Raw genomic sequence first — 25,610 nt, 5'->3', positions numbered from 1 at the left:
CCTAGCTGGTCTGTGCTCGCGCTGAGGGAAGCTGGAAATGGCTCCTGTTCGCTCCCTTCCCACAGGCCCAAAGCAGCCAGCGCACGAGCCACTCTGCCAGGCGCATCTCGGTTATCGATGGCAGCATCAGTTCGGTAACGTGCAGCTACCGATCTCAGCGGGGCACTTGGTAGCTCCGCCGTCCCAAGCTGGAATTGTGCTTGAATAATCTGCCCTTCCGGGGACCATTTCATTCCCGGTATCAAGTCTTGCTCTCCAGCTGGTGCTGGCGTGTTACCCCCTCGCGTCCATCAGAGCAGCTCTGGGTGGGGAGGGTCAGGGGATGAGCAACGGGCTGCATGTAACGAGGAGAGGCTGCTAGCGAGCCAGGGTTCGCCTGCCTTGCCATGCCGCTAAACCCCGTAGAATGAACCTGTCTCGACAGGACTCCCGAACCGTTTTCTCCAAACTCAGGTGATTTTTGGCTGTCTGTTTGCATTAAAACGCCTTCTTTCCAGGGGGAAAGCCCTTCTTGCTGCTCAGACCCTTTCACAGGTCCCAGGTTTGGCCCCCAGAATCGCTAGTCACTCTTGAAAATCTCAGCCTTGCTTCACAGGTGGAGCTGAGCTGGGGGCGGGGGGGGCCCTCGTACAAAGGAGCCAGACTCTGCTGTCGTGCAGTGCCAGCGAGCAGCCTGTCTTCTAGGCCAATGGTGTCTCTTGTTCCTTCACAGATAACAGCAAACCAGAAAAGATGGACACTCTGGACTAGCGTGTAAATCTCCCACCTCCTCTTTCTGGCCCCTGGACTCCCAAACATGCACTGATTTTTGTTTGTTTTTGTTCGATGACATGATGAGGTTTGTCTCCGTTCAGCTGTTCTCATGACCAGTGTTCGTCTCCTTGGCTGACCTTGGAAGCAGTATGTGATGGTCGAATTATCAGCTACTAATCATTTTAGTGCTCGGCTGTGCAGTGCCCCCACCGTGCATTCTGGATTTTAAGGAGGATGTTTTTATTATGCATTGTACTGAAAATAATCAACCACTTGTATAAAGTGGAAATTAATCCTTTATGTAGTTTTTATATGTTGTAATATTTCTTCAAATAAATCTCTCCTATAAATTATACCCTGGGCGTCTCTCCCGCTTCCCCTTCCTATGCAGAGAGAGGCGACCTTGGCTCTGTGTGTGCTGAGGCATAGAAGAGCCTAGGTAGTGACTGGAAGCCGCTGCTTGGCTGGAGTGTGCGTGGCCGAGGAGCCTGCATGCGACCCTGCCTCTGCCCCACGCAGCGCTGAGGTTCCCGACGGGCGGCGTTCCTGGGGATGAGGTCACCGCTGCACCTGTGCTGCTCCTGGGAGAAGGGGACTGACGAAGTATGATGCCCCATAGAGTGCTAGGGAGGGAAGCCTCTCAGCAGCGAGATGTCTCTGTAGGGAGACCAGGCGCCGTAGGTGTGTCTAAGGCCCCACTTGACTCCAGCGGGACTGGTTGCTTATGTGGCTGTCTACATGGGCGAGAGAGGGAGACGGTCGGCCCTTAGCTGCACGCTCGCTAGGCCTCCCACACGGACAGAGAAGGGCCCCGGGGTCAAGGGAATATGTGGTTTAACAGGTGCAAAGTCCAGCACTGTTTGCGACAGGTCTGGCGGATTCTTAGGACTGATGTCTGACTAGCTGCTCTTGGGGGTCGGTCCCATGTGCACATAGCATTCACCTGGCACTTGCTGCCTGGAGGCTCTGCCGCGTCCGCCGAGGGAGGAACGAAAACTGGACAGGGTTTGGCTAACTGAAGCCGGCTGCTGCCGTGGCGTTGTGTATCCTTAAACCACGTCTCACATGCACGACGCACTGAGACACTGGGGAGCGTGTGCAGCACGACCTCCTCATGCTGGCCTGAGTCTGTTCCGGCCGGACTCTTGCGCGGTGCCTGCTGTTTGCTCGAGCGCCCCTGCTGTGTTGGCCACGAAGGCGGCTCTCAGAGCGGCACAGTCTGAAGAGCTTCCCTTTACACCCGATCCACTTTACACCTGCTGAGAATCTGGCCCTGACCCCACCGTGTCCTGGGATGATTGAATCCTTGTATCCTAGCTACATCCCATGATCTGTAGGGTTGTGCTGCATTTCTTAATAGCTGCCGGAAGGAAACAGGACACTAAACTGCTTCAGAATGGGAACTGGGCTCCCTGGATTGTCTTCATTTAGAAACATCCCTCGAGCGTTCAAACAAGACTCTTGTCTGTCTCGGTCTCTTCAATAAACCTGCCCAGTGGGACGCTAGGCTCACAGAGGCTAGTTAGCTACAGAGGGAAACGTAGCTTCCTTTTATTTCCAAGGGACATGGCAAATCAGCACTCAGCTGTCCCAGAGTGCTTCAGAGTTCGACATCTAGACTAATCCAGACTGGATTTTTCACAGTGAGTAATTAACCCCGGGACCAATTTCCCAAGGGTGGGGGTGCACTCTCCGTCACTGACCACTTTTAGATCACAACCAGCTGGTTTTCTAAAAGCTCTGTTGGGGGAAATGCCCTGCACAGGGCAGCTCCAGCTCACTCGATCACAGTGCTCCGATCTGGTCTTGCAAGCGGTTAATCCAGAACTCACATGGTGCCTTGTGTGCACGCTCTGATCCAAAAGGGGTCAGGAGAGGGGCAGACTGCTGGGTAGCTTGTGGGTGTGGTGTGGGCAATTCTATACCCCACGCAGGGTGGGATTCTCAGAGGGGCTCTATGGGGTGTGAAGGATTCAAATCCAGTGAAAATCAGTGGGAAGTGGGTGCCTCCCCCTTCAGTTCTCTTTCAAATGCCTCGTCTATGCAGAATGAAAGGTTCTGCCCTTCCTTTTCCAGGCCACGTTATCTAGTACCCAAAAGCCGCGCACACAGTCCAGTGACTGCAGCATGACGCCTTCTGCCAGGCCCTGGCTGCCGTTCTGCTGCCATCTACCCTTCAAAGGAAAGAGGAAAGTTATCCTGGCCCAGGAGAGGCTGGTCACACCTCCATTTGCTTCCTGATTCCCAGGGGGCGGGGAGGGGGGGTCTCTACGCTTAGTGACAGGTGGAGAGACTCCTCCAGCTTCCTGCAGTGAATTGACAGTCTAGCCCCCCCCCCCCATTAATGCCGCCTGGGGACTATTGTGTGGGCTCAGCTGGTTATGAGCGAACTCCCCTCAGCCCTGTTCTCGGCCTGGGCCGAGCTGTGCCCGGGGCTGGACGTGCAGCCCCCCAGGGCTCGCAGCCAAGCTGGTTCCCAGCTGCTCACACTGACTCGGTTCCCTGCCCCCGGGTTCCCGGCGGGAGCGTGGGCTGTGGGGCCTGGCGAGTGACGCTCGTCGCACAGGCTCTGCCTCGGGCCTGGGCTCGGCTCCGGCACCCGCAGCCCTGGCAAGGGGGCACCAGCGCCACCCGCCCCAGGCTCGAGGCTGGGTCCACCATTGCCACCCTCCAGGATTGTCCTGGACTCTCCAGGAATGACCGCCTGTCAAGGGATGGAGCTCCAGGAATGAAGTTGGCACCTGGCGGGAGCCTGCCCGGACCCCTGCCAGGGGGTGTCGCCCCAGCTCCGCTCGCAGCAGCAGGGCCAGCCTGCAGGGGGCGCCTGAGCGCTGCTCCCGGCATGCAGTGCGGCTCCCAGCAGGCAGTGCGCGCTCCCCCTGGCTGTGCTCCCAGCAGGCAGTGCGCGCTCCCCCCCCCCCCGCTGTGCTCCCGGCAGGCAGTGCGCGCTCCCCCCCCTTGTGCTCCCGGCATGCAGTGCGGCTCCCGGCAGGCAGTGCGCGCTCCCCCCCCCTTGTGCTCCCGGCATGCAGCGCGCTCTGGTGCCGAGCTAGCGGCCCATGGGACTCCATGTCCCAGCATGCACCGCGCACTAGAGGGCCCGTGACGCGCCGCGGCCGCGCTGCGATTCCCCTTCCGGCCGCCAGGGCGGCTCGCTGGTCCCGGCTTCCGGGGACGCTCTAGCCCGGCACTCGCTGCCCCGCGCGCCCTTCCGCTTCCGGTCTGCGCGAGCGAGGGCGGCCGAGTCCTGCTGCGTGAGGCGCCGCGATGCCGACGGGGGATTACGAGTGAGGGGCGGGGGGTCCCCGGGGGGGATGTGGGGGCCGGGGGCGGGGCTCTGCGGGGGGGCCGGGGGTCCCGGGGGGGGGGATGTGGGGGCTGGGGGGGGGCCGGGGGCGGGGCTCTGCGGGGGGGCCCGGGGGGGATGTGGGGGCCCGGGGGGGAGGGGCTCTGCGGGGGGTCCCGGGGGCGGGGCTCTGCGGGGGGGGCCCGGCGGTCTCTGACTCTCTGTCTCCGCAGCTCGAAGCCCAGCTGGGCCGACCAGGTGGAGGAGGAGGGAGACGATGGTGAGGAGCCCCCTCCCGCACCCCAACCCCCGCCCCTCCCCCCCACCCCAACTCCTCAACCCCGCCCCCACCCCGGGCCCCGCCCCGAGCCCCCTCCCGCACTCCAACCCCCGCCCCTCCCCCCCGCCCCTCCCCCACCCCGAGCCCCCTTCCGCGCAGGACACCCCCCCGGGCCCAGCCCCCACCCCAAACGCCTCAACCCCGCCCCGCCCCCGCCCCGAGCCCCCTCCCGCACCCCAACCCCCGCCCCCCACCCCAAACCCCTCAACTCTGCCCTGCCCCCACTCCGAGCCCCCTCCCACAGCCCAAACCCCTCAACCCCACAGCCCACCCCAAAGACCGCACGCAGAGCCAGAGCCCTCACCCACGACTCTGAGCCCCTCGGCCCCAGTCACGCCACACGTCACCTCTGTATTGCTGCACGTAACAAAATTCGTTCTGCACGTGGATGTAAAAAAATTAGAGGGGATATGGTCAGAGCCTGCATAGGAGGCTTTTCCCATTACCCTGTGGCAGCTCTGCTCCTTGGGCCGCCCTCGTGGGGGCCGGGTGATTCCCCATGGGACCCCCACACCCGGGTGGGACGTGAGATTCATGCCCGTGCAGTCCCTCGGGGGCTCTGCTGCAGAACTTGAGTGTGCCCTGAACCGGGATGGCAGTGCAGCCTTTCCGATCCCCAGCCCACGGGGTGGGGGTGGGGGGACTTAGTTCCCGGCCCTCCACCCCCATTGTTAGCTCAGCTCTGAGATCTCGCAGAGGCATAACAGCTGCTTCCCCTCCCTAGACAAATGCATCACCAGCGAACTGCTGAAGGACCTCCCCCTGAAAGACCTTCCCTTGAGCGGGGGGCTGAAGGACACCCCCTCGAACGGGGGGCTGAAGGACACCCCGCTGAGCGGGGACCTGAGCGCTGATGTTGAGCTGCTGAAAGGAGGTAAGAGCCGGAGCACGGGACCCCACACCATGAACGCCCAGTCACGCAGCTGTCTCACCAGCCGCCCCCTTCCCTCTGCAGGTCCCCTCCCATCCCCAAAAGAGCTCATCAACGGGAACATCAAAACCATCACCGAGTACCGGGAGGAGGAGGATGGGCGCAAGGTGAAGGTGAGTGGTGGGGCTTGGGAGTGGGCGCCAGCGGGCCCCATGGTGCACTGGGCTCCAGGCTGGAATCCTCCCCAGCTCCTGCTGCGAAATCCCGTTCCCGGGGCTGGGTCACTCCCCACAGCCTCTTCCTGGGGGTTTGGCCATGCATCCTGAGCAGTGGAGTTCCCCTGACTGGGCAGCTTCATTTGCTTTTCCCTTCCCTCCACTTTCTCCTACTTGGACAGACCGGCCTCACTCGCAGAGCACCCATGGGCGGGGTTCCCGTCCTGTGGGGCCTTTCGCTCCATTGAAATGCAGGCAGGGCAGATGGTGGCTGGAGTTGGAGCGAAGCAGCCAAGCTCGTCTCCAACTGGAGCATCTGGTTGTGGGCCCAGCGTCAGCACCGCTCCCCTTGGCACGCCGTGACCCCGCCTGCCCCCATGGCGCTCAGCGACTGGCTCTGTCGTTCCTCTGCAGATCATCCGCACCTTCCGAATTGAGACCAGGAAGGCCTCCAAGGCTGTGGCACGGCGGAAGGTGAGTGGGCTCGGCAGTGGGATAGCAGGGCCATGAGGGGTTAATCAGCATAGGCCGATCGCCTTGGGGGCAGCTTAGTAGATGTCTGTGCAGGGAGCTGGGAAATGCTTCCCAGCCCTGCCAGCTCACCCCAGGGCTCTTCCTCCTCCCTCATCTCGCTGCCAGGTCTCCCTTGTCCCTCCCTCCGTCCCCACGGCTCTCCTGGGAGCCCCTTGCCCTCACGCTGGGTTAACCCTCTGCTGGGCAATGGGGGCTGTTGAGCTGAGGCAAGGGGTCAAAGCCAGTGGGGCTACTAGGGGCTGGCCACGCTGGGGCTCCCATGCCTGTGGGGCATTTGGGGTTGCCTCCTGCAAGAGGAGGCAAGGCCCAGGGAAGTGGTGGGGGGGGAGGAGAGGGGATCATGGCTCCATCAGCCCCTCAGCTCCCCAACACCCGCTGTGACCATTGGCTTTCACCCAGAACTGGAAGAAATTCGGCAACTCTGAGTTTGATGCTCCAGGCCCCAATGTGGCCACAACCACGGTGAGCGATGACGTCTTCATGACTTTCATCACCAGCAAGGAGGTGAGTGGGGGCTGGGCTGACTGGGAGTCTGGGGGGTGAAGTAGGTCTCTGGGTGACTAATGGGATCTCGAGGGGACCAGGCAGGGTCCGTCTGCCCAGGGGGGTGGAGCTGGGCTACTCTGGGATTGGCTCGCTGGCTTTGGGGTAGTGGGGTGTGAATGGATGGGGGGATGGGGGAGCCGCAGTGAAGGGTTGGGGCTTCTACTCCCAGCAGGGAGGTCTCCCTGGGGCTGACAGCGCTGCCCCGTCTGCTGCAGGACCTGAACTGCCAGGAGGAGGAGGATCCCATGAACAAGCTGAAGGGGCAGAAGATCGTGTCGTGCCGGATCTGCAAAGGCGACCACTGGACGACGCGCTGCCCCTACAAGGACACGCTGGGCCCCATGCAGAAGGAGCTGGCTGAGCAGCTGGGCCTGTCCACGGGCGAGAAGGAGAAGCTTCCAGGAGGTGCGGGTGGCCCCATGGCCCTGGGCAGGGCAGGGCAGGGTCACTGCCCGGGGGGTGAACAGGCCAGGTAGGGGATGGGCGGGGGGAGCAGCAGGGCTCCCCAATGGAGGCTGAGGGGAAGGCAGTGGAGGAGGGGGTGCAGCGGGGGTGTTACTCTGCCCCCTGGCCTGTCTCTTGGATAAATCTGCCCCTACACACGCGCCGACTCAGCTGGTACTTGGGCGGGTTCTGCTCAGGCGCGTATTTCAAAGCCTGTCTGCGCCCAGTGGGTCGCCCAGCGTGGGGACTCCCTTGTGTGCGAGTCACAGTCTCAGAAGGGGTGATGGATTCTTCGAACCCCACCGTCTGGGCGTGTGGGGCCACTGTGGGGATTGGGGAAACCTGGGAGCTGTGCCCCCTCATTCAGCCTGGCTGCCTTTCCTTCTCCCGGGCTGCTGCTGCTTTCAGGCCATGAGTCGCTGGTGGGCCTCTGTTTCCTGCCATCCCATCTCCGCTCTCCTTTCAGCGCCCCACATTCCACAGCCACCTCCTCTGTGCAGCCCCCATCTGGCCAGCTCCAACTTCGTGGCAGTTTTGCTGCTGCTCGTTTCCATCCTTTCGTTCTGCTGTCTCAGCCAAAATCAACAGAAACCCCCAAGCTGAGGCCAGCTCTGCCTCTTCACAGGCGTCTCGCTCTGAGTCCCTTACAAATCTCGTCCGCCTGTGCCTGAAGTGTGAGCCCCAGCCAGCCCCGGTGCGTAAATCCTGCTGCGGCGCCGTGCCGCTCTCGGGGAGCCCAGACCCAGAAGCTCTGTGTTACCCCAGCCCTCCTGCCTCCAGGAAACTCCCTGCTCTGCCTCCCTACCACCCAGGATCCAAGGGCTGCAGAGCCAGAGGGTGCTGACCCCCTTGTCCCCTTCCATCATCCCGAAAACCTCTGCAAAGTGAACCAGGCAAAGCCCCTCTGCCAGCTACTTGTTCTTTGGGGGCAGGCGCCAAGCTCAGGCCCCTTTGGCCTCTCCGCTGGCGTGATCACTTCGCTTGCCTTAGCTGCAGCTGTCCTTCCGTTGTCATTTGCTTGTCAGCGAGCTGTGGTGCTTTCTCCTCCACTTGCTAGCCTGGTCCTTGCAGACAGGGCAGTGGCCGTCCCTTGGCCTCGGGCAGGCGGGTTGAGCCACGGCCTCCACAGGAGATTTTAAGAACGTGTTTTCGGTGCACACAACTGGTCGCATGCAGCCCAGCCAGCCAGTGGGTTGCTGGTGATTGTGGACCTTTCTGATGCTGTTTGGGTGCTCCTCTGCCAACTGGCTTAAAGGCTCTCAGGGTCATGGGGGGCGGGCGCGCAGCTGGGCCACCCAGTGGTGGCTGAGGGGTTGGCGGTCCCCAGGTGTGTGTGTGTGCGTGCAGTGGGGGCTCCCCAGTGGGGCTGAGGGGCTGGCAGGTCCCCAGGAGGATGTGTGTGTGTGTGCGCGTGTGTAGTGGGGGCTCCCCAGTGGGGCTGAGGGGCTGGCAGGTCCCGGGGGGGGGTGGCTGAGGGGCTGGCAGGCCCCCAGGAGGATGTGTGTGTGTGCGTGCAGTGGGGCTGAGGGGCTGGCAGGTCCCGGGGGGGGGGGTGGCAGGCCCCCAGGAGGATGTGTGTGTGTGCAGTGGGGCTGAGGGGCTGGCAGGTCCCAGGAGGGGAGAGGGGGCGGCAGGTCCCCGGGGGGGTGGGGCTGAGGGGCTGGCAGGTCCCTGGGGAGGGGTGCAGCGGGGGCTGAGGGGCTGGCAGGTCCCTGAGGAGAGGGGTGCAGCAGGGGCTCCCCAGTGTTGGCTGAGGGGCGGGTGCAGTGGGGCTCCCCAGTGTTGGCTATGGGGCAGGCAGGTCCCCAGAGGTTGGCGATGGGTGGGATCCGGGCACCGCTCAAAGCCCCATGTTCCTGCTCTCCCAGAACCGGAGCCGGTCCAGGCCCAGCAGAGCAAGACGGGGAAGTATGTCCCGCCCAGCCTGCGGGACGGAGCCAGTCGCCGCGGGGAGTCCATGCAGCCCAACCGCCGGGGTAAGTGCTGGGGCCTGGGGCCCACCACGGGGCAGGGCTCAAGACGCCTCCTGGGCTGCAGACCTGCGGCCTTTCCACTTGTCGCCACTGCCCTGGAGGGCAGCCTGGACTCAGGGTTCTACTCCCAGCTCTGTGCCTCGGGTTCCCCATGTGCGGTGGGGCTGACGGCACCTTCAGCAGGGTGCATGAGACTCACTGGACCGTTCCCCACTCACCCAGCCTGGGCTCCCTGGGGCTCTGGCAGCGCCGTGCTGGCTGCCCTGACCCACCTCCCTCTCCCCAGCCGATGACAACGCCACCATCCGGGTCACCAACCTGTCGGAGGACACGCGGGAGACCGACCTGCAGGAGCTGTTCCGCCCCTTCGGCTCCATCTCCAGGATCTACCTGGCCAAGGACAAGACCACGGGGCAGTCCAAGGTGAGGCCTTGGGAGGGGGGCTTAAGCAGGCCATGCTGGGCACTGTCCCCCAACCCCCCTTCTTTCTGGGGGTCCCAGGGACCGGAGTGAGCCCCCACCCGGCTCTCACCACCTGCTTCCTCCCCCAGGGCTTCGCCTTCATCAGCTTCCACCGGCGTGAGGATGCTGCCCGCGCCATCGCCGGCGTCTCCGGCTTCGGCTACGACCACCTCATCCTCAATGTGGAGTGGGCCAAGTGAGTACCTGGCTGGGCTGGATGCGGGCGGGGGGGCCCTTGTGGCTGTCCCCCTTGGGCTCCTCTCTGGCGGCTGTCCCATGTGGGGTGGGGCGGGGGAGGGTAGAGCTGACTCCCAGCTTCATTCCCATTCTAACACCCCTCATCCCCCCACAGACCCTCCACCAACTGAGGCCGGCGCCCTGCCTGCTGCTGCGCCAGGAGCAGCTGATGCTGTTGGGAGACTTGGTCGTTAATAAAGGCTCATCCCAGCCAGGCGTGTGGCAGTCTCACTTCCTCCCCCGCCGGGGGGGGCTGGGCCAGCCCCCCTGCGCGTGTCTCAGCCAGGGAGGAAGCTGGGGGATGTGGGGCTGGCGGCAGCCAACCGACCTGCTCCGCGTTATGCAATGCGGCTGGCGGGAGTGGGGGCTGACTCAGCCCCCAGCATCCCAGTGCTGGGTGGCAATGTGACGGGCGCAGAGTCAGCAGCGTGTGTGGGGCCCACGGCCCTGCTGCTGGGGGGGCCGTGGTGACAGGCACAGGAACCAGGCGGCTCTGAGCTCTGCTGCTTCGCAGGGGGTGCGGATGCAGCCAGCCCAGGTGCTGTAAGAGAGGGCCAGGACGCTGCAGCCAGCTCAGACTCTGCTTTAATGGCTGGTCTTGCAGGAGCCAGGCCCCTGCTGCGGTAATGGGGGAGGGGTCTCACAAGCAGCCCTTGCTGGGGTGTGAGGGGGGTTGGTTCTAGCTGAGGAGGGAGGAGCTTCCCCCCCCCCCCCCCGAGTTTGGGGCAGGTTGGGTCAGGCAGCTGGAGCAGCTGCTGTTACCCCCTGCATGGTCTGGCCCAGTCCCACGTGCCAGCAGCACAAAGGGGGTGGGGGGGAGGCTGGGTCAGCCCTGGGCCTGGAGCACCATGTTCTCGGCGGGCTGGCCCCTGTCCTGCCCGCGGGGGGCCCGGCACCAGCCCCGCATGCTGTCGGCCAGGGCGCTGTAGAGCAGCGGGTGGGCGCAGATGTTGAGGGTGACCAGGACCTTGCTGAGCTGGTAGGTGGAGTGGACGGGCAGCGCGTGCTGGCAGTTCAGGTCCCCGTGCTGCAGACACCGCTGGCGCAGGGGCAGGTTGAGGTTGCGCAGGGCGTGGTAGGGCAGGTAGGAGACAGCGTACAGGGCCACCCCCACGCTCACCAGCCTCCCCACCTTGCGCTTCTCCAGCCGTGTGATGTGGGGGTTGCGGCAGACGGTGCGGAGGATGGCGCCATAGGAGAGGAGCGTGAGCAGGAAGGGCAACCCGCAGCCGACGGCCGCCAGGAAGAGGCTGTAGGGCAGGTACTGGGGCAGCTGCTCGTCTGTGGCGCTGCCCAGGCACTCGGTCCAGTTTCCCCGGGGCTGCAGCGCCGAGAAGTGCAGGGTGGGGGCGGAGAGGCCAGCCACCAGCAGCCAGGCGGCGCCACTCAGCAGCTTGGCGTGGCGCGGCTCCAGCCGCCCGTGCACCAGCAGCGGGTGCACGATGCCCAGGTAGCGGTTCAGGCTGATGCAGGTGAGGAAGAAGATGCTGCCATACAGGTTGCAGCTGAAGAGGAAGCGCTCGAGCTTGCAGAGGGCCAGGCCATAGCGCCAGTGCTTGGGCGGGTAGTAGTAGGCGGCCAGGAAGGGCAGGGAGAGGGCGTAGAGCAGGTCGCTGACGGCCAGGTTGAAGGAGTACACAATGCCCGTGTGCCAGGTGCGCTCGTGCGCCACGAAGCGGTAGATGGCGAAGGCGTTGCCGCCAAAGGCCAGGAAGAACTCCACCATCAGCACTGGCCACATGTGCTCCTGGAAGGTGTTGAAGGCCGCAGGCCCTGCAACAGCCATCCTGGGGCAAAGGAGGGTGGGGCTGGGTTAGAGGGTCGCTGCCTGCACCTTGGCGCTGAGCTCACCCCTGCAGGCTGGATGCTGAGGTGGCTGCTGCTGCTGCAGGGTGCGAAGTGACGAAGGGTCCCTGCCTAGGCGGGGAGAGGTGGGTGTGACTCACACGCTGAGTGGTGAGAACAGGCTGCAGAGTGACCGAGGGTCCCTGCCTAGGCGGGGAGAGGTGGGTGTGACTCACACGCAGGGTGGTGAGAACAGGCTGCGAAGTGACCGAGGGTCCCTGCCTAGGCGGGGAGAGGTGGGTGTGACTCACACGCTGAGTGGTGAGAACAGGCTGCAGAGTGACCGAGGGTCCCTGCCTAGGCGGGGAGAGGTGGGTGTGACTCACACGCAGGGTGGTGAGAACAGGCTGCAGAGTGACCGAGGGTCCCTGCCTAGGCGGGGAGAGGTGGGTGTGACTCACACGCAGGGTGGCAGGTCTCTTCCCCTGCTTGCTGCAGCTGGAGGGGCCCAGCCAGTGCAGCTGCCATGGCCAGCTCCCTGCATCATGTTCCCCCCACCCGGGCCACTGCAGGTGAGAGGAGCTGGCCTGTCTCAGTCCCGAGGGACCAGCGGGCTGCAGCTGAGGACAGACACTCCTCACTTCACAGAGTTCTGTTCCTGAAAAATGTGATTAAGTGAAACGATGTTAAGCGAATCCAATTTCCACATAAGAATTAATGTAAATGGGGGGGTTTGGTGAAAAGAATTTCCCTGGAACCCGACAAAAGACTATATCTATAGTGCGACACTGGTGCTTTACAGCGCTGCACCTTTCTCGCTCGGGGTGAACCCCCTAGCGCAGCAAAGCACCAGCCTAACCAGTGCCTCAGGGCTGGGGCCAATCCCCCTGGGGAGGTGGAGGGCCTGCAGGGCTGGGAGAGAGCGACCACCCACACTTCAAAGTGCCCCACGGCCTGAGAGGCACGTTTCCCCTTTAAGTAGCTGACCTCCCTCTAAGCACACGGCCTTGTTACTTAGATCAGCTTGCTGAGACCTGCCTGGACCCTGTCATGTCCCTCCCCACGCTATGGAAATGGGGTAAGTGGGGTGCAGGAGCAGGGGGCCACCCTGACATTAGCCCCCATTTCCCCCCTCCCCCCATACAGCAGGCTGCCAGGAGCAGCACATGCCAGCAATTGGGAGCCTGCTGGGTGGCTGCAGCACAGGGAACTTAGGGGAGAAGGGAGCTGCTGGGGGGCTGCCAGTGCCCCATGGTGCCAAGCCCCCACCCGCTCACTCCAAGGGGCTGCTCTTCCTGCAAGCAGGGGGCAAAGCAGGCAGCTGCCAAACAAGCCCATTCCCTAATTGTTCAGCAACGTTAACCGGGAGACTTGAAGTGAGCTCTCCCCCCACACACCCACTCTGCCCAGGGGGGGCTCTAGAGCCAGAACCATATCCCCGCCCCCGCTGCTCCAGGGGCCCACAGCGCCGCAGCCCCCCTGGGAGAGCAGCAGGCCATGGCATCGCCCCCCCAACCCCCCCCCCCCCCCCAAGCAATCAGTGCAGCATGACACCCTGGCTTAAAGCCCCTGGCCTGAGAATGCCCAGAAATGCCCCCGAGCCCCCCTCACCTGGCGCTGTGCCCTGGGGGCAGCAGGACCCACCGCAGGCTGGAGAGGGAAGCAGTAGCAGGGTGTTCCTTCCTGCTGGCTGCAGCCTGAAGCCGCTGCTCCACCCCTTCCCCCCAAGCCGGAGGGTGGTGGGAGGGCCCGGCAGCCCGCGCCTCAGCCTCCAGCCACATGAGGGAGGGGCAGGGAACTGCCCAGAGATCCCATCCTGCCCCCAGCGCAGCTCAGAGGCTGGCTGCACCCAGCTTGCAGCGCTGGCCCTGTCTGAGCGGGGGCCACCCTGGACCTCGCTGGGAGGGGAGGGCACCCACCCCCCTGCACACAGCACCAGCACACACAGACCACGGGGCAATGCAGAGTGGTGTATTGAACAGCCACCCTCCCCGCCTTCCCCCAGTCTATGAACAAGGCAGATGTCCAGGGTGGGGGGTTAGGGCTGCCCCTTCTTGGGGGCCCGGGGCCTCTGGCGCCCCCCCTTCCCCTGGGCTGCCTGCTTCCTCCGCAGCCCCGGCTTCCCCGGCCCTTTGAACTTGGAGCCAGGGAGCCTAGGGCCTCGCTTGGTTCCCTGCTGCCCCGGATGCCTGGGTCCTCTCGGCTTTGGAGTCCGTGCTCCTCGCTGCTGCCCGCGGCCCTTGGGGCTCCGTGGGTCGTTCTGCTGGCCAGGCCTTTGAGAGTTCCCAGGCTCCCTAGGGCTGCGCCCGCCCCTCTGCGGCTGGCCAAGGGGTCTCCTGTGCTTTGCCTTGCGGCTTGCAGGCTGCTCCCCAGGCTGGCTGGGTCTGAGTCTCTTGCTGGGCTGGGGGGAGCACAGGGGCCCAGGTTTCCTCTTCACGCGTTTGGGGAACAGATCTAGAGATGCGGGAGAACCAGGGAGGAGAGTCACGATCCAGGACAGGCAGGGCCCCATGGATAGGGAATAGGGCCCCCTAGGGCAGGGGAAACGGGGCACCAGGCAATCACCCACCCCCTGGGCACCGGGGCCGCAAGATGGCCCCAGGGTGGGTTAACAGAACCAGCCACCAAGGGATCCGTGCTCCATCCCCCCCACCTGAGCACCAGGGGCTCAGAGGGCAGAGCTGGCTGAAGATGGGAACCCCCTCCCCAAAGGTAGGCTTCAATTCCAGCTATCCCAGCCTAGGCTGGACCAGCTGCAAGGCACTGCACAGCCAGGGGGGCTAGACCCAGTGCAGTCCGTGGGGCTGGGGACAGGGCTCTGCCGGATGCATCAGTGCGTTTACTTTGAACTGAACTCACAGAACTCGCTCAGGAAGATTCGCATCATCAGCTGCACCCGGCGTGGAGATTTGGGGACCCTGGCTCCCCCCGGCTGGGACCCCAGCTTCCCCATCCCCCAGGCTGGGAGCGGTGCCAGCAGCCCAGGTCCGAGCACAGTTTATCTGGGGTCACGACTCACCTGCGTCAGGCTCCTCGCCCACTTCCTGCCGGTAATATTCCACGTCGTCGTCTGATTGGTTGGCCGGGTCCTGGTCCTCTGGCAGCCCAGGATCCTCAGCACCACTGTCGCCATCCTCCCCCTGCTGCTGCCTCCTCCTGATCCCTGCCAGGCTCTGCTTCCTGCACCCCAAAGCATCAGCGTCAGGCCCCATGGGGACTACAACTCCCAGCATGCACCAGGCTCCTCTCCCTCAAGGCCAGCCGCTGCCCCCAGACAGCACAGGGACGGTGGGGCCTCCCGCTCACCTGTGGGCCTCCCGCTGCTCCTTCTTGCGCTGCACGTTGGCCTCCTGCCTGCAGCGCCGCTCTGCCTTCAGCCGCAGCCGCTCCTCCTTCCTGGCCAGGGCCGCCCAGAGCTCCTCCTCCGTCTTGAGAACTGGGGGGGAGGAAGGAGGAGGGGCTCAGTGGGGACAAAGCCCAGGGATTCGAACTCGCCACTCTCTGGCGGAGAACGGGAGTGACGAAGGCCTGGCGGACCCGGAGGGGGACGATGGGCGCCGGCCGGGCACTTACTGAAGCTGTGATACAGCACGTTGCCCTGGTTCAACCCTTCCTCCACCTTGATGAGCTGCAGGGTCATTCGGGGCCCAATCTGTGAGGGAGGCGACAGAATCCATCAGACAAGGGCAGGCCACAGCCAGCCCCAGGCCCCTGCTCGCTCACAGCTGAGAGCTCAGGCAGAGCAGGCGGGATGTGGAGCCCTCTCGGCCCCCCACGGAGCCCCCCAGCCGGATCAGAACGTTTACTTTGAAGATCACAGTTCTATCAAGGTCTCTGTTGTCATCACACCGTGCCAACTGGCTGTGCCAACTGGCTCCGCCCCCTGCCCCTGGCTCCGCCCCTTTGGGCAACACACACCTCGGTGAGCCGCACAGCGCTCTGCTGGGCCTTCATGTTCCCCCGGCCCGCGTACACCTGGGGCAGCTCCAGGATATTGTGGGTCCCGTCCTGCTCGGCCTCGCTCTCTGACAGGTTAATGTCCCTGCGGGGAAAACCCAGCCCGTCACACGACACAACCTGGCAGAGCCCTGCACTGACCCATCAGCCCCCCACTTCCCTCCCAGAGCCGGGGAGAGAACCCAGGAGTCCTGGCTCCCAGCCCCCACTCCCCTCCCAGAGCTGGGGAGAGAACCCAGGAGTCCTGGCTCCCAGTCCCCCCTTGCTCCAACCCGCCAGCCCCCACTCCCCTCCCAGAGCCTGGGAGAGAACCCAGGAGTCCTGGCTCCCAGCCCCCCTTGCTCTAACCCACCAGCCCCCACTCCCCTCCCAGAGCCGGGGAGAGAACCCAGGAGTCCTGGCTCCCAGCCCCCCCGGTCCAACCCACCAGCCCCCACTCCCCTCCCAGAGCCGGGGAGAGAACCCAGGAATCCTTGCTCCAACCCGCCAGCCCCCACTCCCCTCCCAGAGCCAGGGAGAGAACCCAGGAATCCTGGCTCTCAGCCCCCCCCCGCTCTAACCACTAGACCCCACTCCCGTCCCAGAGCTGGGGAGAGAACCCAGGAGTTCTGGCTCCCAGCCCCCCATCCCCGCTCTAAGCCAAACTCTGCTTCACTGCACAAGAGCAGCCTCAGAGGCCCCCCTCAGCTCCACGGGCACAGACAACGGGCGACGCAGGGTGACCTGCCCGTGGGAGTGGTTGGCAGGGCTGACTCTGAGCCGTCAGGCGCTGCCGTGTCTCAGATCCTGGCCCTGCACTGCCACCTCCCCAGCCCGGCCCCTGGCCCGCAGGGCCCAGCGCTCACTTGGCCAGCAGCTCACTGATGTCCTCCAGCCTGCTCATGTTGGGGAACTTCTCCTGCAGCAGCTTCTTGAGACCTTTGCTCGCCCCCACAGGCACCACCTTCAGGCTGCTGGGGGAGAAGAGACAGGAGGGCTCACGCACCAAGTCACCCCGCTCAGCAGGCAGGGGGGCTCTGGAAGCAGGAGGGGCCGAGAGGGTCCCAGCTCCGGGCACCAGAAGGGGCTCAGGAAGGGCAGACGGGACTGACCAGCTTAGCAGGTCTGCCAGTCGGGGGAGCCTGGCAATGGCAGGGAACGGACGGTGGGAGATGGCGCCAGGGGAACTGTGAAGTGATTCGAACACAGCACTCTACAGCTGCTCCCGGCTGGCGTGGCTCCGGTCAGGCCCTGCAGCCAGCCGAGCAAAGAGCACAGGCCATCCCCGCACACCCTGCTCTCCCCCGCTGCTGGGACGGGGCTGAGCCCCATGTGGATGTGCCAAAGGGAGCTGGTCGGGGTCAGGTCGTACGCTGGTGCTCTGAGCCGCCAGGGATTCAGGTGACAGCCAGGAAGAAGGAGCCGCTCAAAGCCAGCAAGTTGCTAGCGTGTGTCTGTCTGTCTGTCTGTCTATCTGGCTACGATCTCCCCCTGTCTCCCCCAGTTCCCTCCCACTGGATGCCTCAGAGCGTTTACTGGAGGATGAAATCACTGAGCCATCAGCAGACTATACCCTCATCACCAGCATCCGGCCAGGCAGAGCCGTAGGGGTGGCCTGCCGAGACAGTGCTCCCCTTCCCCTCTCACACAGCCCAGTCCACCTCCCTGGGTGCCCCGCGGTGCATGGCCCTGCCCGCCACCCGTCCCCAGCGCAAACCCTTACTAGTGCCGGAAGTCCAGGAGCTGGGTGTCCGCGTTGTAGCTGATCAGCAGGCACCGCTTGATAGCATTGAGGTTGACCTGGGGGCAGAGTCGCAGGCTATGAGCAACAGAGACGAGCACCAGCCACAGCCGGGCTTCCCTCCACCCCTGCCAGCCCCCAGGGAGCCCCATAATTCCTGCAGCACAGGCAGGGGGCCCCCAAGCGCCCCCTCCACCCACCTTGTGCACGTTGATGGAGGGGAACATGTTCTGGAACATGGTGGCCATCAGCTTGATGTGCATCTGCTGCAGGCCGAAGTTGCTGAGCACCAGCAGCGGGTGGTGCGTGAACTGCTGCTCGTGCATGCGGTGGCGCTTCAAGGAGGACACCACATCCTTGATGAGCGAGTACTGGAGGGCAGAGCAGAGCAGGGGGTCAGGGCGCTGGCGAGAGGCAAGGGGGGGCTCTGTGCTGACTCGGTGGGCCAGGGAGGGGGCATCACCCTGGGCAGCCCCAGCTTGTGCTCAGCAGCGCACGGTGGAGCCAGGGCAGCCCCCCACCCCCCTGAATTACACAGGCCCAGCTCAGTCCTTTGTGCCCAGGGACACACCTGGACACCCACAATCCACACACGTTTAGCTGGCCTGGGATTTAAGGATGCAGGGATAAGTGGCCCGTGCTAATCCCAAACTAACGGGTGGGGGCTGCTCCGGACTCCCAGCCCCGCCCAACGGGCCCAGCACCCACCTGCGTCACTCGGAAGGTCAGCGTTGGGCCTCCCGGGAGACGGACGAGTTTCTGCAGGAGAGACCGACAGACCCAGGAGTCAGGGTAAGGTCAGCACCACAGCACCCGCCCACCTGGGCAGTGCCAGGCTCGGTGCTGAGCAGGCTGCCCGGGTCTGCCCAGCGGGACGGATGCATCAGTGCGTTTACTTTGGAACTGAAATCACAGCGCGTGCTCAGCAAGATTTGCTTCATCAGCTGCATCCGGCGCCGAGCCCCACCCTAGGAGAGCCCAGGGGAAGGAACGTCACTGGGACTAGAAAGGGGGGCACCCAGCCAGGCACACGCCTCCCTGCACCCCAGCTCAGGGCAATGTCGGACAGCGCCGGCTCTGTGCTCTGGACCAGGCAGTAGGGGAAGGTGGTGGCAGGCACAAAGAGGCTCAAGCAATCAGCAAAGGCCCCTGCCAGCCATGGGGAGAGGCCTGACACTTCCTGAACCCAGGGAGCTGTTCCAGCCTGACCAGACATGGAGCCGGGGGACTGAGGATTATTCCTCCAGCCCCACAGGCTCTCCCAAATCCCCCCAGCCCCCGCCGTACCACTTACGAAGTTGACATTGGTGGGGGACTTGGTGAAGACCAGGAAGTGCGTCACACCCAGGGGCCCTGCCACGGCCACAAAATCCTTCAGCGAGTTCTTCTTCCGCACCTGGAGGACAGCAAGTGTCATGCTACCTGCCACACACACCGTGGGGCCTGTGGCCTGCACCTGTGGGGGCTGAAAAGGGGCATTCCCAGAGACTGTGCTCCCCGCCCAGAGCCAGGAGAGAACCCCGGCATCCCGGCTCCCACCCCGCCCTCTCTCTAACTCACTGGACCCTGCAGCCCTCCCGGCACTGGGACAGAACCCAGGAGTCCGGCCTGCGCTGCACTGAATTCAAAGCCTGGCCTCCAAGGACCCGCAGGCGTCGCAGGACCGGCAGCAGGGGCGGGACCCTGGGCGTGGGCGGCCGGCAGCGGGGCTCACCTGCAGGGTGCTGGCTGTGAACGGCTCCATCACCCGCCGCACGTCCAGGATGAGCTGCTGCAGGCTCCGGCCCACGCGCCCGCGGTGGAAGACGAAGGAGTGAGGGACGGAGGCGAACTGCTCCTGGGCCCGCTGCTGGGCGGCCGCCCGCGCCCGCTTCTGGTTCTTGGTCTGCCGAGGAGGGGGCAGGGGGTCAGCGGGGCCCCCCACGTCCAGCACCCCCCATGTTCCCCCCCCCATCACACCGCCTGAAATCTCCATCTCCCCTGCACCTCCCCCCTGGGGACCATCTCCCCTCCACCCCCCCGCGAACCCCCTCCCCCCTCCCCCCCGGGATCTCATCTCCCCCCCCAAACCCCGGGACCCCCCATCTCCCCTGCACCTCCCCCCTGGGGACCCGCATCCCCCTTCCACCTCCCCCCTGGGGACCATCTCCCCTCCACCCCCCCGCGAACCCCCTCCCCCCTCCCCCCCCGGGATCCCATCTCCCCCCCCAAACCCCGGGACCCCCCCCATCTCCCCTCCACCCCCCCCGGGACCCCCCCCATCTCCCCTGCACCTCCCCCCGGGGACCCGCATCCCCCTTCCACCTCCCCCCTGGGGACCATATCCCCTCCACCCCCCCGCGACCCCCATCTCCCCTCCCGGGATCCCATCTCCCCCCCCAAACCCCGGGACCCCCCCATCTCCCCTCCCCCCCCAGCGGCCCCCGCACTTTGCTCTCGCGCCCCATCCCGCCGCCGCCTCCCCGCGTGGACACGGCACTTCCGGCCCAGCAGGTGCGGCAGCCTCAGCGCGCCGGGCACTTCCGGCAGGTCCCGCGCTCTAAAGGGTCCGGGCGCTTCCGGTAGCTCAAGGGGGCGGAGCTGAGCGGCCTGTGCCCCACCCCCACCCACCCCTGTGCCCCCCACACCTACCCCTGTGCCCCCCACACTGCACCCCCCACACCTACCCCTGTGCCCCACACACCCCCTGTGCCCCCCACACTGCACCCCCCACACCTACCCCTGTATCCCACACACCCCCTGTGCCCCCCCCACTGCACCCCCCACACCTACCCCTGTGCCCCATACACTCCCTGTGCCCCCACACTGCACCCCCCACACCTACCCCTGTATCCCACACACCCCCTGTGCCCCCCACACTGCACCCCCCACACCTACCCCTGTATCCCACACACCCCCTGTGCCCCCCCACTGCACCCCCCACACCTACCCCTGTGCCCCATACACTCCCTGTGCCCCCACACTGCACCCCCCACACCTACCCCTGTATCCCATACACCCCCTGTGCCCCCCCACACTGCACCCCCCACATCTACCCCTGTGCCCCATACACCCCCTGTGCCCCCCACACTGCACCCCCCACACCTACCCCTGTATCCCATACACCCCCTGTGCCCCCCACACTGCACCCCCCACACCTACCCCTGTATCCCATACACCCCCTGTGCCCCCCCACACTGCACCCCCACACCTACCCCCTGTGCCCCATACACCCCCTGTACCCCCCCACTGCACCCCCCACACCTACCCCATGTGCACCATACACCCCCTGTGCCCCACACACACACTGCGCCCCACACACCTACTCCCTGTGCCCCATAAACCCCCTGTGTCCCCCACACACACTGCGCCCCACACACCTACCCCCTGTGCCCTATACAACCCCTGTGCCCCCCACACACACTGCACCCCACACACCTACCCTGTGCCCCATACACCGCCTGTGCCCCCCACACACACTGCGCCCCACACACCTACCCCCTGTGACCCATACACCCCCTGTGCCCCCGCACACACTGCGCCCCCCACACCTACCCCCGTGCCCCCTGTATCCCATACACCCCCTATGCCCCTCCCACACTGCACCCCCCACACCTACCCCCTGAGCCCCATACAACCCCTGTGCCCCCCACACACACTGCGCCCCCCACACCTACCCCCTGTGCCCCATACACCTCCTGTGCCCCTCCACACACTGCGCCCCTCACACCTAGAGAACGGGTGGGCCGGGGCTCCAGAGAACGGGCGGGGGGGGGCGCCTTAGAGAATGGGTAGGGTGGGGCAGGCGCAGAGCCTTAGAGAATGGGCGGGGCGGGGCCCATGAGATCGGGAAGGGGTGGAGCCTTAGCGAACAGGCGGGGCGGGGCCCATGAGATCGGGCAGGGGGTGGGGCCTTAGAGAGGTTGGGTGGGGCCCATGAGATCGGGAAGGGGGTGGAGCCTTAGTGAATGGGTGGGGTGGGGCCCATGAGAACGGGCAGTGGGTGGAGTCTTAGAGAACAGGTGGGGCAGGGCCCATGAGATCAGGCAGGGGGCGGGGCCCATGAGATCAGGCAGGGGGTGGAGCCTTAGAGAACGGGTGGGGCGGGGCCCATGAGATCAGGCAGGGGGTGGGGCCTTAGAGAACAGGTGGGGCGGGGCCAATGAGATCAGGCAGGGGGTGGGGCCTTAGAGAACAGGTGGGGCGGGGCCAATGAGATCAGGCAGGGGGTGAGGCCTTATAGAACGGGTGGGGCGGGGCCCATGAGATCGGACAGGGGGTGGGCCCTTAGAGAACAGGTGGGGCGGGGCCCATGAGATCAGGCAGGGGGTGGGGCCTTATAGAACAGGTGAGGCGGGGCCCATGAGAATAGGCAGGGGGTGGGGCCTTAGAGAACGGGTGGGGCGGGGCCCATGAGATCAGGCAGGGGGTGGGGCCTTAGAGAACGGGTGGGGCGGGGCCCATGAGATCAGGCAGGGGGTGGGGCCTTATAGAACAGGTGAGGCGGGGCCCATGAGAATAGGCAGCAGGTGGGGCCTTAGAGAACGGGCGGGGCGGGGCCCATGAGAACGGGCAGGGCAGAGGCGGAACCTTAGAAAACAGGCAGGGCGGGGCCCATGAGAACGGGTGGGGCGGGGGCAGGGCAGGGCCCATGGGAACAGGCAAGGGGCGGGGCCCATGAGAATGGGCGGGGTGGGGGCAGGGCCTTAGAAAACGGGCAGGGCGCGGCCCATGAGATCGGGCAGTGGGTGGAGCCTTAGAGAATGGGTGAGGCGGGGCCCATGAGGTCGGGCAGTGGGTGGAGCCTTAGAGAACAGGTGGGGCGGGGCCCATGAGATGAGGCAGGGGGTGGGGCCTTAGAGAACGGGTGGGCGGGGCCCATGAGATCAGGCAGGGGGCGGGGCCCATGAGATCGGGCAGGGGGTGGGACCTTATAGAACAGGTGAGGCGGGGCCAATGAGATCAGGCAGGGGGTGGGGCCTTATAGAACAGGTGAGGCGGGGCCCATGAGATCAGGCAGGGGGTGGGGCCTTAGAGAACAGGTGGGGCGGGGCCCATGAGATCAGGCAGGGTGTGGGGCCTTATAGAACAGGTGAGGCGGGGCCCATGAGAATAGGCAGGGGGCGGGGGTGGGGCCCATGAGAATGGGTGGGGCAGGGGCAGAACCTTAGAAAACAGGCAGTGGGTGGGACCTTAGAGAACGGGCAGGGCGGGGCCCATGAGAACAGGCAGTGGGTGGGGCCTTAGAGAAGAGGCAGGTGGCGGGGCCCATGAGAATAGGCAGTGGGTGGGACCTTAGAGAACGGGCAGGGCGGGGCCCATGAGAACAGGCAGGGGGCAGGGCCCAGGAGAACGGGCAGGGGCGGGGGCGGGGCCTATGAGAATGGGTGGGGCAGGGGCAGAACCTTAGAAAACAGGCAGCGGGTGGGACCTTAGAGAACAGGCAGGGGGCGGGGCCCATGAGAATAGGCAGTGGGTGGGGCCTTAGAGAACGGGCAGGGCGGGGCCCATGAGAACAGGCAGGGGGCAGGGCCCATGAGAACGGGCAGGGGCAGGGGCGGGGCCTATGAGAATGGGTGGGGCAGGGGCGGAACCTTAGAAAACAGGCAGTGGGTGGGGCCTTAGAGAACAGGCAGGGGGCGGAGCCCATAAGAACGGGCAGGGGGTGGAGCCTTAGGGAACAGGCAGGGGGCGGAGCCCATAAGAACGGGCAGGGGGTGGAGCCTTAGGGAATGGGCGGGGTGGGGCCCATGAGAATAGGCAGTGGGTGGGACCTTAGAGAACGGGCAGGGCGGGGCCCATGAGAACAGGCAGGGGGCAGGGCCCAGGAGAACGGGCAGGGGCGGGGGCGGGACCCATGAGAATGGGTGGGGCAGGGGCAGAACCTTAGAAAACAGGCAGTGGGTGGGGCCTTAGAGAACAGGCAGGGGGCGGGGCCCATGAGAACGGGCGGGGCAGGGGTGGAACCTTAGATAACGGAAAGGGCAGGGCCCAGTGGAACGGGCGGGGCGGGGGCGGGACCCATGAGAATGGGTGGGGCAGGGGCAGAACCTTAGAGAACAGGCAGGGGGCGGGGCCCATGAGAACAGGCAGGGGGCGGGGCCCATGAGAACGGGCGGGGCAGGGGTGGAACCTTAGATAACGGGCAGGGCAGGGCCCAGTGGAACGGGCGGGGCGGGCGTTGGGTTTTGTGTGATTACGAAGTTGGCCACCCTAATGTCCGGCCAGACGAACTGACCAGACCCCGAGCGTCAGGTCACTGCAGGGTGAGGGGAGGCGCCAGGTCATCAGGCCCCTGCTCAGCTGGGCCGGCTCCTTGCCAGAGGGCAGCAGCTCCCAGCCCAGCTCCAGAGCAGACGGAGCTGGGCTGGGGGGACGGTCCTGCCAGTGAGGGGAAATGGGGGAGAAGCACGAGCCAGGGGGGCAGGGCCTTGGGGGAAGGGGCAGGGCCTGGGGTGGGAACCCTAACGTGCTCCCACACCCAGGGCTGGAGGGGAACAAAGGCACCAAGAGGGGGGTGGTTTCCTGGGCCAGTATAGAACCCAGGGGTCCGGAGTCCTAGGCCGAAGCGGTGCCAGGCCTGGGCCGTCTCTTCTTTGGGCCCAGCATTGCCGGGGATCCCCAACGCACAGGTCCCCTCACAGGGGAGAGCCCAGCCTGGCTGGCAGCGCCGCTGTCGGAGCCCCCCCATCCCGGCGCTCTGCACGGATCCCAGCCCCCCCGACCATTCTCGCGCTCTGCTGGGCCAGCTCCCGGCTCTGGAGTGTGTCTTGGCCGGGCTACAAAGGCCAGGAAATTAAAAGCAGATTGTGTCCTTGTCTGCTTTGGAATGAGGTGGTTGGGGCCCTGGGCTCAGCTCTGCGCTCCCTCCACCCTGAGCTCTGGCACAGCACTGGCGGGGGCTCCCCTTCCCCATGCCCTCCTTTCCCCGTGCCCACCTGCTAGGAGAGCCCCCGGTCCCTAATTCCCAGGATTTCGGGGCCGCCGGCAAGGCCCTTAACCCTTTGTGGAATGGGCGGGCTCCACTCCCAGCCAGAGGTGGCTGTGCCCCGTGCTCCAGCCACTTGTCCTGAGATGCTGCACAACCTTAATCAGCTTCCCACCCACCCCCGCCCCACCAGGCCCTACAGGGGCTGGACAGGCGCCCGATGCTAAGCAGTAGCCGGATACGCTGGGTCCTGAGCAGCTCCATCCCAGCCCCAGGGCTTGGCGAATCCTCCCCCAGGGCATAGCCCCACAACACTCGGCTTCCCCTGATGTCCCCAGGGCTGCTCCAGGCCACATCCACACTCGGGACAGCCCCTGCTGTCGGCCTGGCCCTGGGTGCAAACCCCACCTTGGCCTTGTCTCGCTTAGGGGGCACTGCCCCACACCAATGTGTGCACCTGAGGGCACCAACCTGGCAGCCAGGGGCTACCACCAGTAGGGCTAGGGGAATTCTCTCCCGAGATGTGGGAGCCCCAGGTTGAAGTCTCTGCAGATCCCAATCGGGCAGAGCAGGGACCTGACCCAGATCTCCCAGGTGAGCACTCCACCCCCATGGCCTATCCTGGGTGCCCCATGCTGGCGCCAAGAGCCTTTCCTGCAAACGGCCCGGTGCCAAGGAATTATTTTCCTCCAGAAAACATTTCATTGAAAAATTCCCACCCCTTTGGGCCTGCAGCACATGCCAGGGCCGCCCACTCTCCAGCACCTGCCAGCCGAGCACACGGCGTGTGCCAGGGATCCTGGCATCCCTCCATTCCCTGCTCCAGATCCCTGGGTGTCCGTCACGCTTTCCGGGGGTACCCAGGGCAGGGAGACCCCTCACTGCTCCCTGCTGTCAGCGTCTCTCTGCAGGGAAGAGTAAAATCTTGTCCCTGCTCCTCTCTCTTCCTGGCTGTGGTCCCAGGAACCCCCTTCTTCAGAGACCACCTGGGGGTTCCTTTGTGTTTGCCAATCCCCACCCCCCCCCCCCCGGCCAGACAGTAACGCGGCCGGCCTCGGGGCTGCCGCGATCCCCACGCGGACCCAGTCAACCCTAAGGCTCACCTCCCCGCAGGCCACGAACGTCCCCAGGGCTGGAAACTGCCGTTTTCCGTTTGCCGCCGCTCTTCACCCAGTCCCTGCACAAACCTCTCGCGATGCTGGTACGACCAGGGGGCTACCGGCTCTTGGGAGGGACCTCACATGCTGCCCTCAGGCCTCGGGGCTCCCCATAAAACCCGCTGCACCCCCTGTGCCTGTTGCCAGATGACACCCAGACATCCCAGGGTCACAGAGCCACCCTCCCCCCCCTTTTGTTCAGAGACTCCTTGCAACCCACCCCCCACTGGCATGCCAGGGGCTCTGTGTGTCCCCCATTCCCCTGCCCCCACGCCAGGGCCCTGGCAGTGCTGGGGAATCTGGGCTCCGGAGCAATCCCAGAGACTCCAGGGGAAGCCAGGCAGGGAGATAGCGACAAGCCATGTCCTGGGGGCATCGGGCATTATCCCACTTCCAGAGCTTCCCTTGCAGACGTCTGCCCAC

General features: G+C 65.2%; 4 protein-coding genes and 1 long non-coding RNA gene across 13 annotated transcripts in view; 2 read left to right on the top strand and 3 right to left on the bottom strand.

Annotated features, from left to right (window-relative positions):
* DNMT1 (DNA methyltransferase 1) overlaps nt 1-1,108 on the top strand; it is a 33,031-nt gene extending 31,923 nt beyond the window's left edge. For all 7 annotated transcript variants that reach the window (XM_050924796.1, XM_050924795.1, XM_050924794.1 and 4 more), the window contains one exon: nt 713-1,108. In XM_050924796.1, coding sequence (XP_050780753.1) covers nt 713-750 — 38 coding nt within the window. In that variant the 3' untranslated portion in view covers nt 751-1,108. The remainder of the gene's footprint in view (nt 1-712) is intronic.
* A 1,172-nt stretch (nt 1,109-2,280) lies between these two features.
* On the bottom strand, nt 2,281-3,347 carry LOC127035238 (uncharacterized). The gene is made up of 2 exons (XR_007769626.1): nt 3,244-3,347; nt 2,281-2,922 (listed from the first exon to the last, which is right to left on the bottom strand). It is a non-coding gene; the product is annotated as an uncharacterized LOC127035238 (long non-coding RNA).
* A 581-nt stretch (nt 3,348-3,928) lies between these two features.
* EIF3G (eukaryotic translation initiation factor 3 subunit G) lies at nt 3,929-9,875 on the top strand. Its single transcript, XM_050924837.1, has 11 exons — nt 3,929-4,040; nt 4,273-4,319; nt 5,104-5,253; nt 5,335-5,423; nt 5,880-5,939; nt 6,399-6,503; nt 6,761-6,950; nt 8,858-8,965; nt 9,249-9,385; nt 9,514-9,620; nt 9,777-9,875. The coding sequence occupies exons 1-11, from the start codon at nt 4,021-4,023 to the stop codon at nt 9,790-9,792; spliced, it is 1,029 nt and encodes a 342-aa protein (XP_050780794.1). The 5' UTR covers nt 3,929-4,020; the 3' UTR covers nt 9,793-9,875.
* A 74-nt stretch (nt 9,876-9,949) lies between these two features.
* Nucleotides 9,950-13,201, bottom strand: P2RY11 (purinergic receptor P2Y11). 2 transcript variants are annotated; one of them, XM_050924836.1, is made up of 2 exons: nt 13,058-13,201; nt 9,950-11,448 (listed from the first exon to the last, which is right to left on the bottom strand). In XM_050924836.1, the coding sequence occupies exon 2, from the start codon at nt 11,445-11,447 to the stop codon at nt 10,488-10,490; it is 960 nt and encodes a 319-aa protein (XP_050780793.1). In that variant the 5' UTR covers nt 11,448; nt 13,058-13,201; the 3' UTR covers nt 9,950-10,487. The 2 variants fall into 2 exon arrangements, with proteins under 2 accessions (XP_050780793.1, XP_050780792.1); XM_050924835.1 differs by lacking the exon at nt 13,058-13,201 and adding an exon at nt 11,908-12,549.
* A 195-nt stretch (nt 13,202-13,396) lies between these two features.
* On the bottom strand, nt 13,397-19,640 carry PPAN (peter pan homolog). Of its 2 annotated transcripts, none has more exons than XM_050924815.1 (12): nt 19,553-19,640; nt 18,838-19,008; nt 18,418-18,519; nt 17,832-17,882; nt 17,324-17,494; nt 17,106-17,182; nt 16,249-16,356; nt 15,365-15,488; nt 15,020-15,098; nt 14,753-14,882; nt 14,466-14,626; nt 13,397-13,900 (listed from the first exon to the last, which is right to left on the bottom strand). In XM_050924815.1, the coding sequence occupies exons 1-12, from the start codon at nt 19,568-19,570 to the stop codon at nt 13,485-13,487; spliced, it is 1,608 nt and encodes a 535-aa protein (XP_050780772.1). In that variant the 5' UTR covers nt 19,571-19,640; the 3' UTR covers nt 13,397-13,484. The 2 variants fall into 2 exon arrangements, with proteins under 2 accessions (XP_050780772.1, XP_050780774.1); XM_050924817.1 differs by having other exon boundaries at nt 16,249-16,353.
* Nucleotides 19,641-25,610: the final 5,970 nt, after the last annotated feature.

The sequence above is a fragment of the Gopherus flavomarginatus genome, chromosome 16, assembly GCF_025201925.1.
Source record: "Gopherus flavomarginatus isolate rGopFla2 chromosome 16, rGopFla2.mat.asm, whole genome shotgun sequence".
Lineage (NCBI taxonomy): Eukaryota > Metazoa > Chordata > Testudines > Testudinidae > Gopherus > Gopherus flavomarginatus.
The sequence above is the reverse complement of the archived record's forward strand: the minus strand, read 5'-3'. Positions and strand labels throughout refer to the sequence as shown.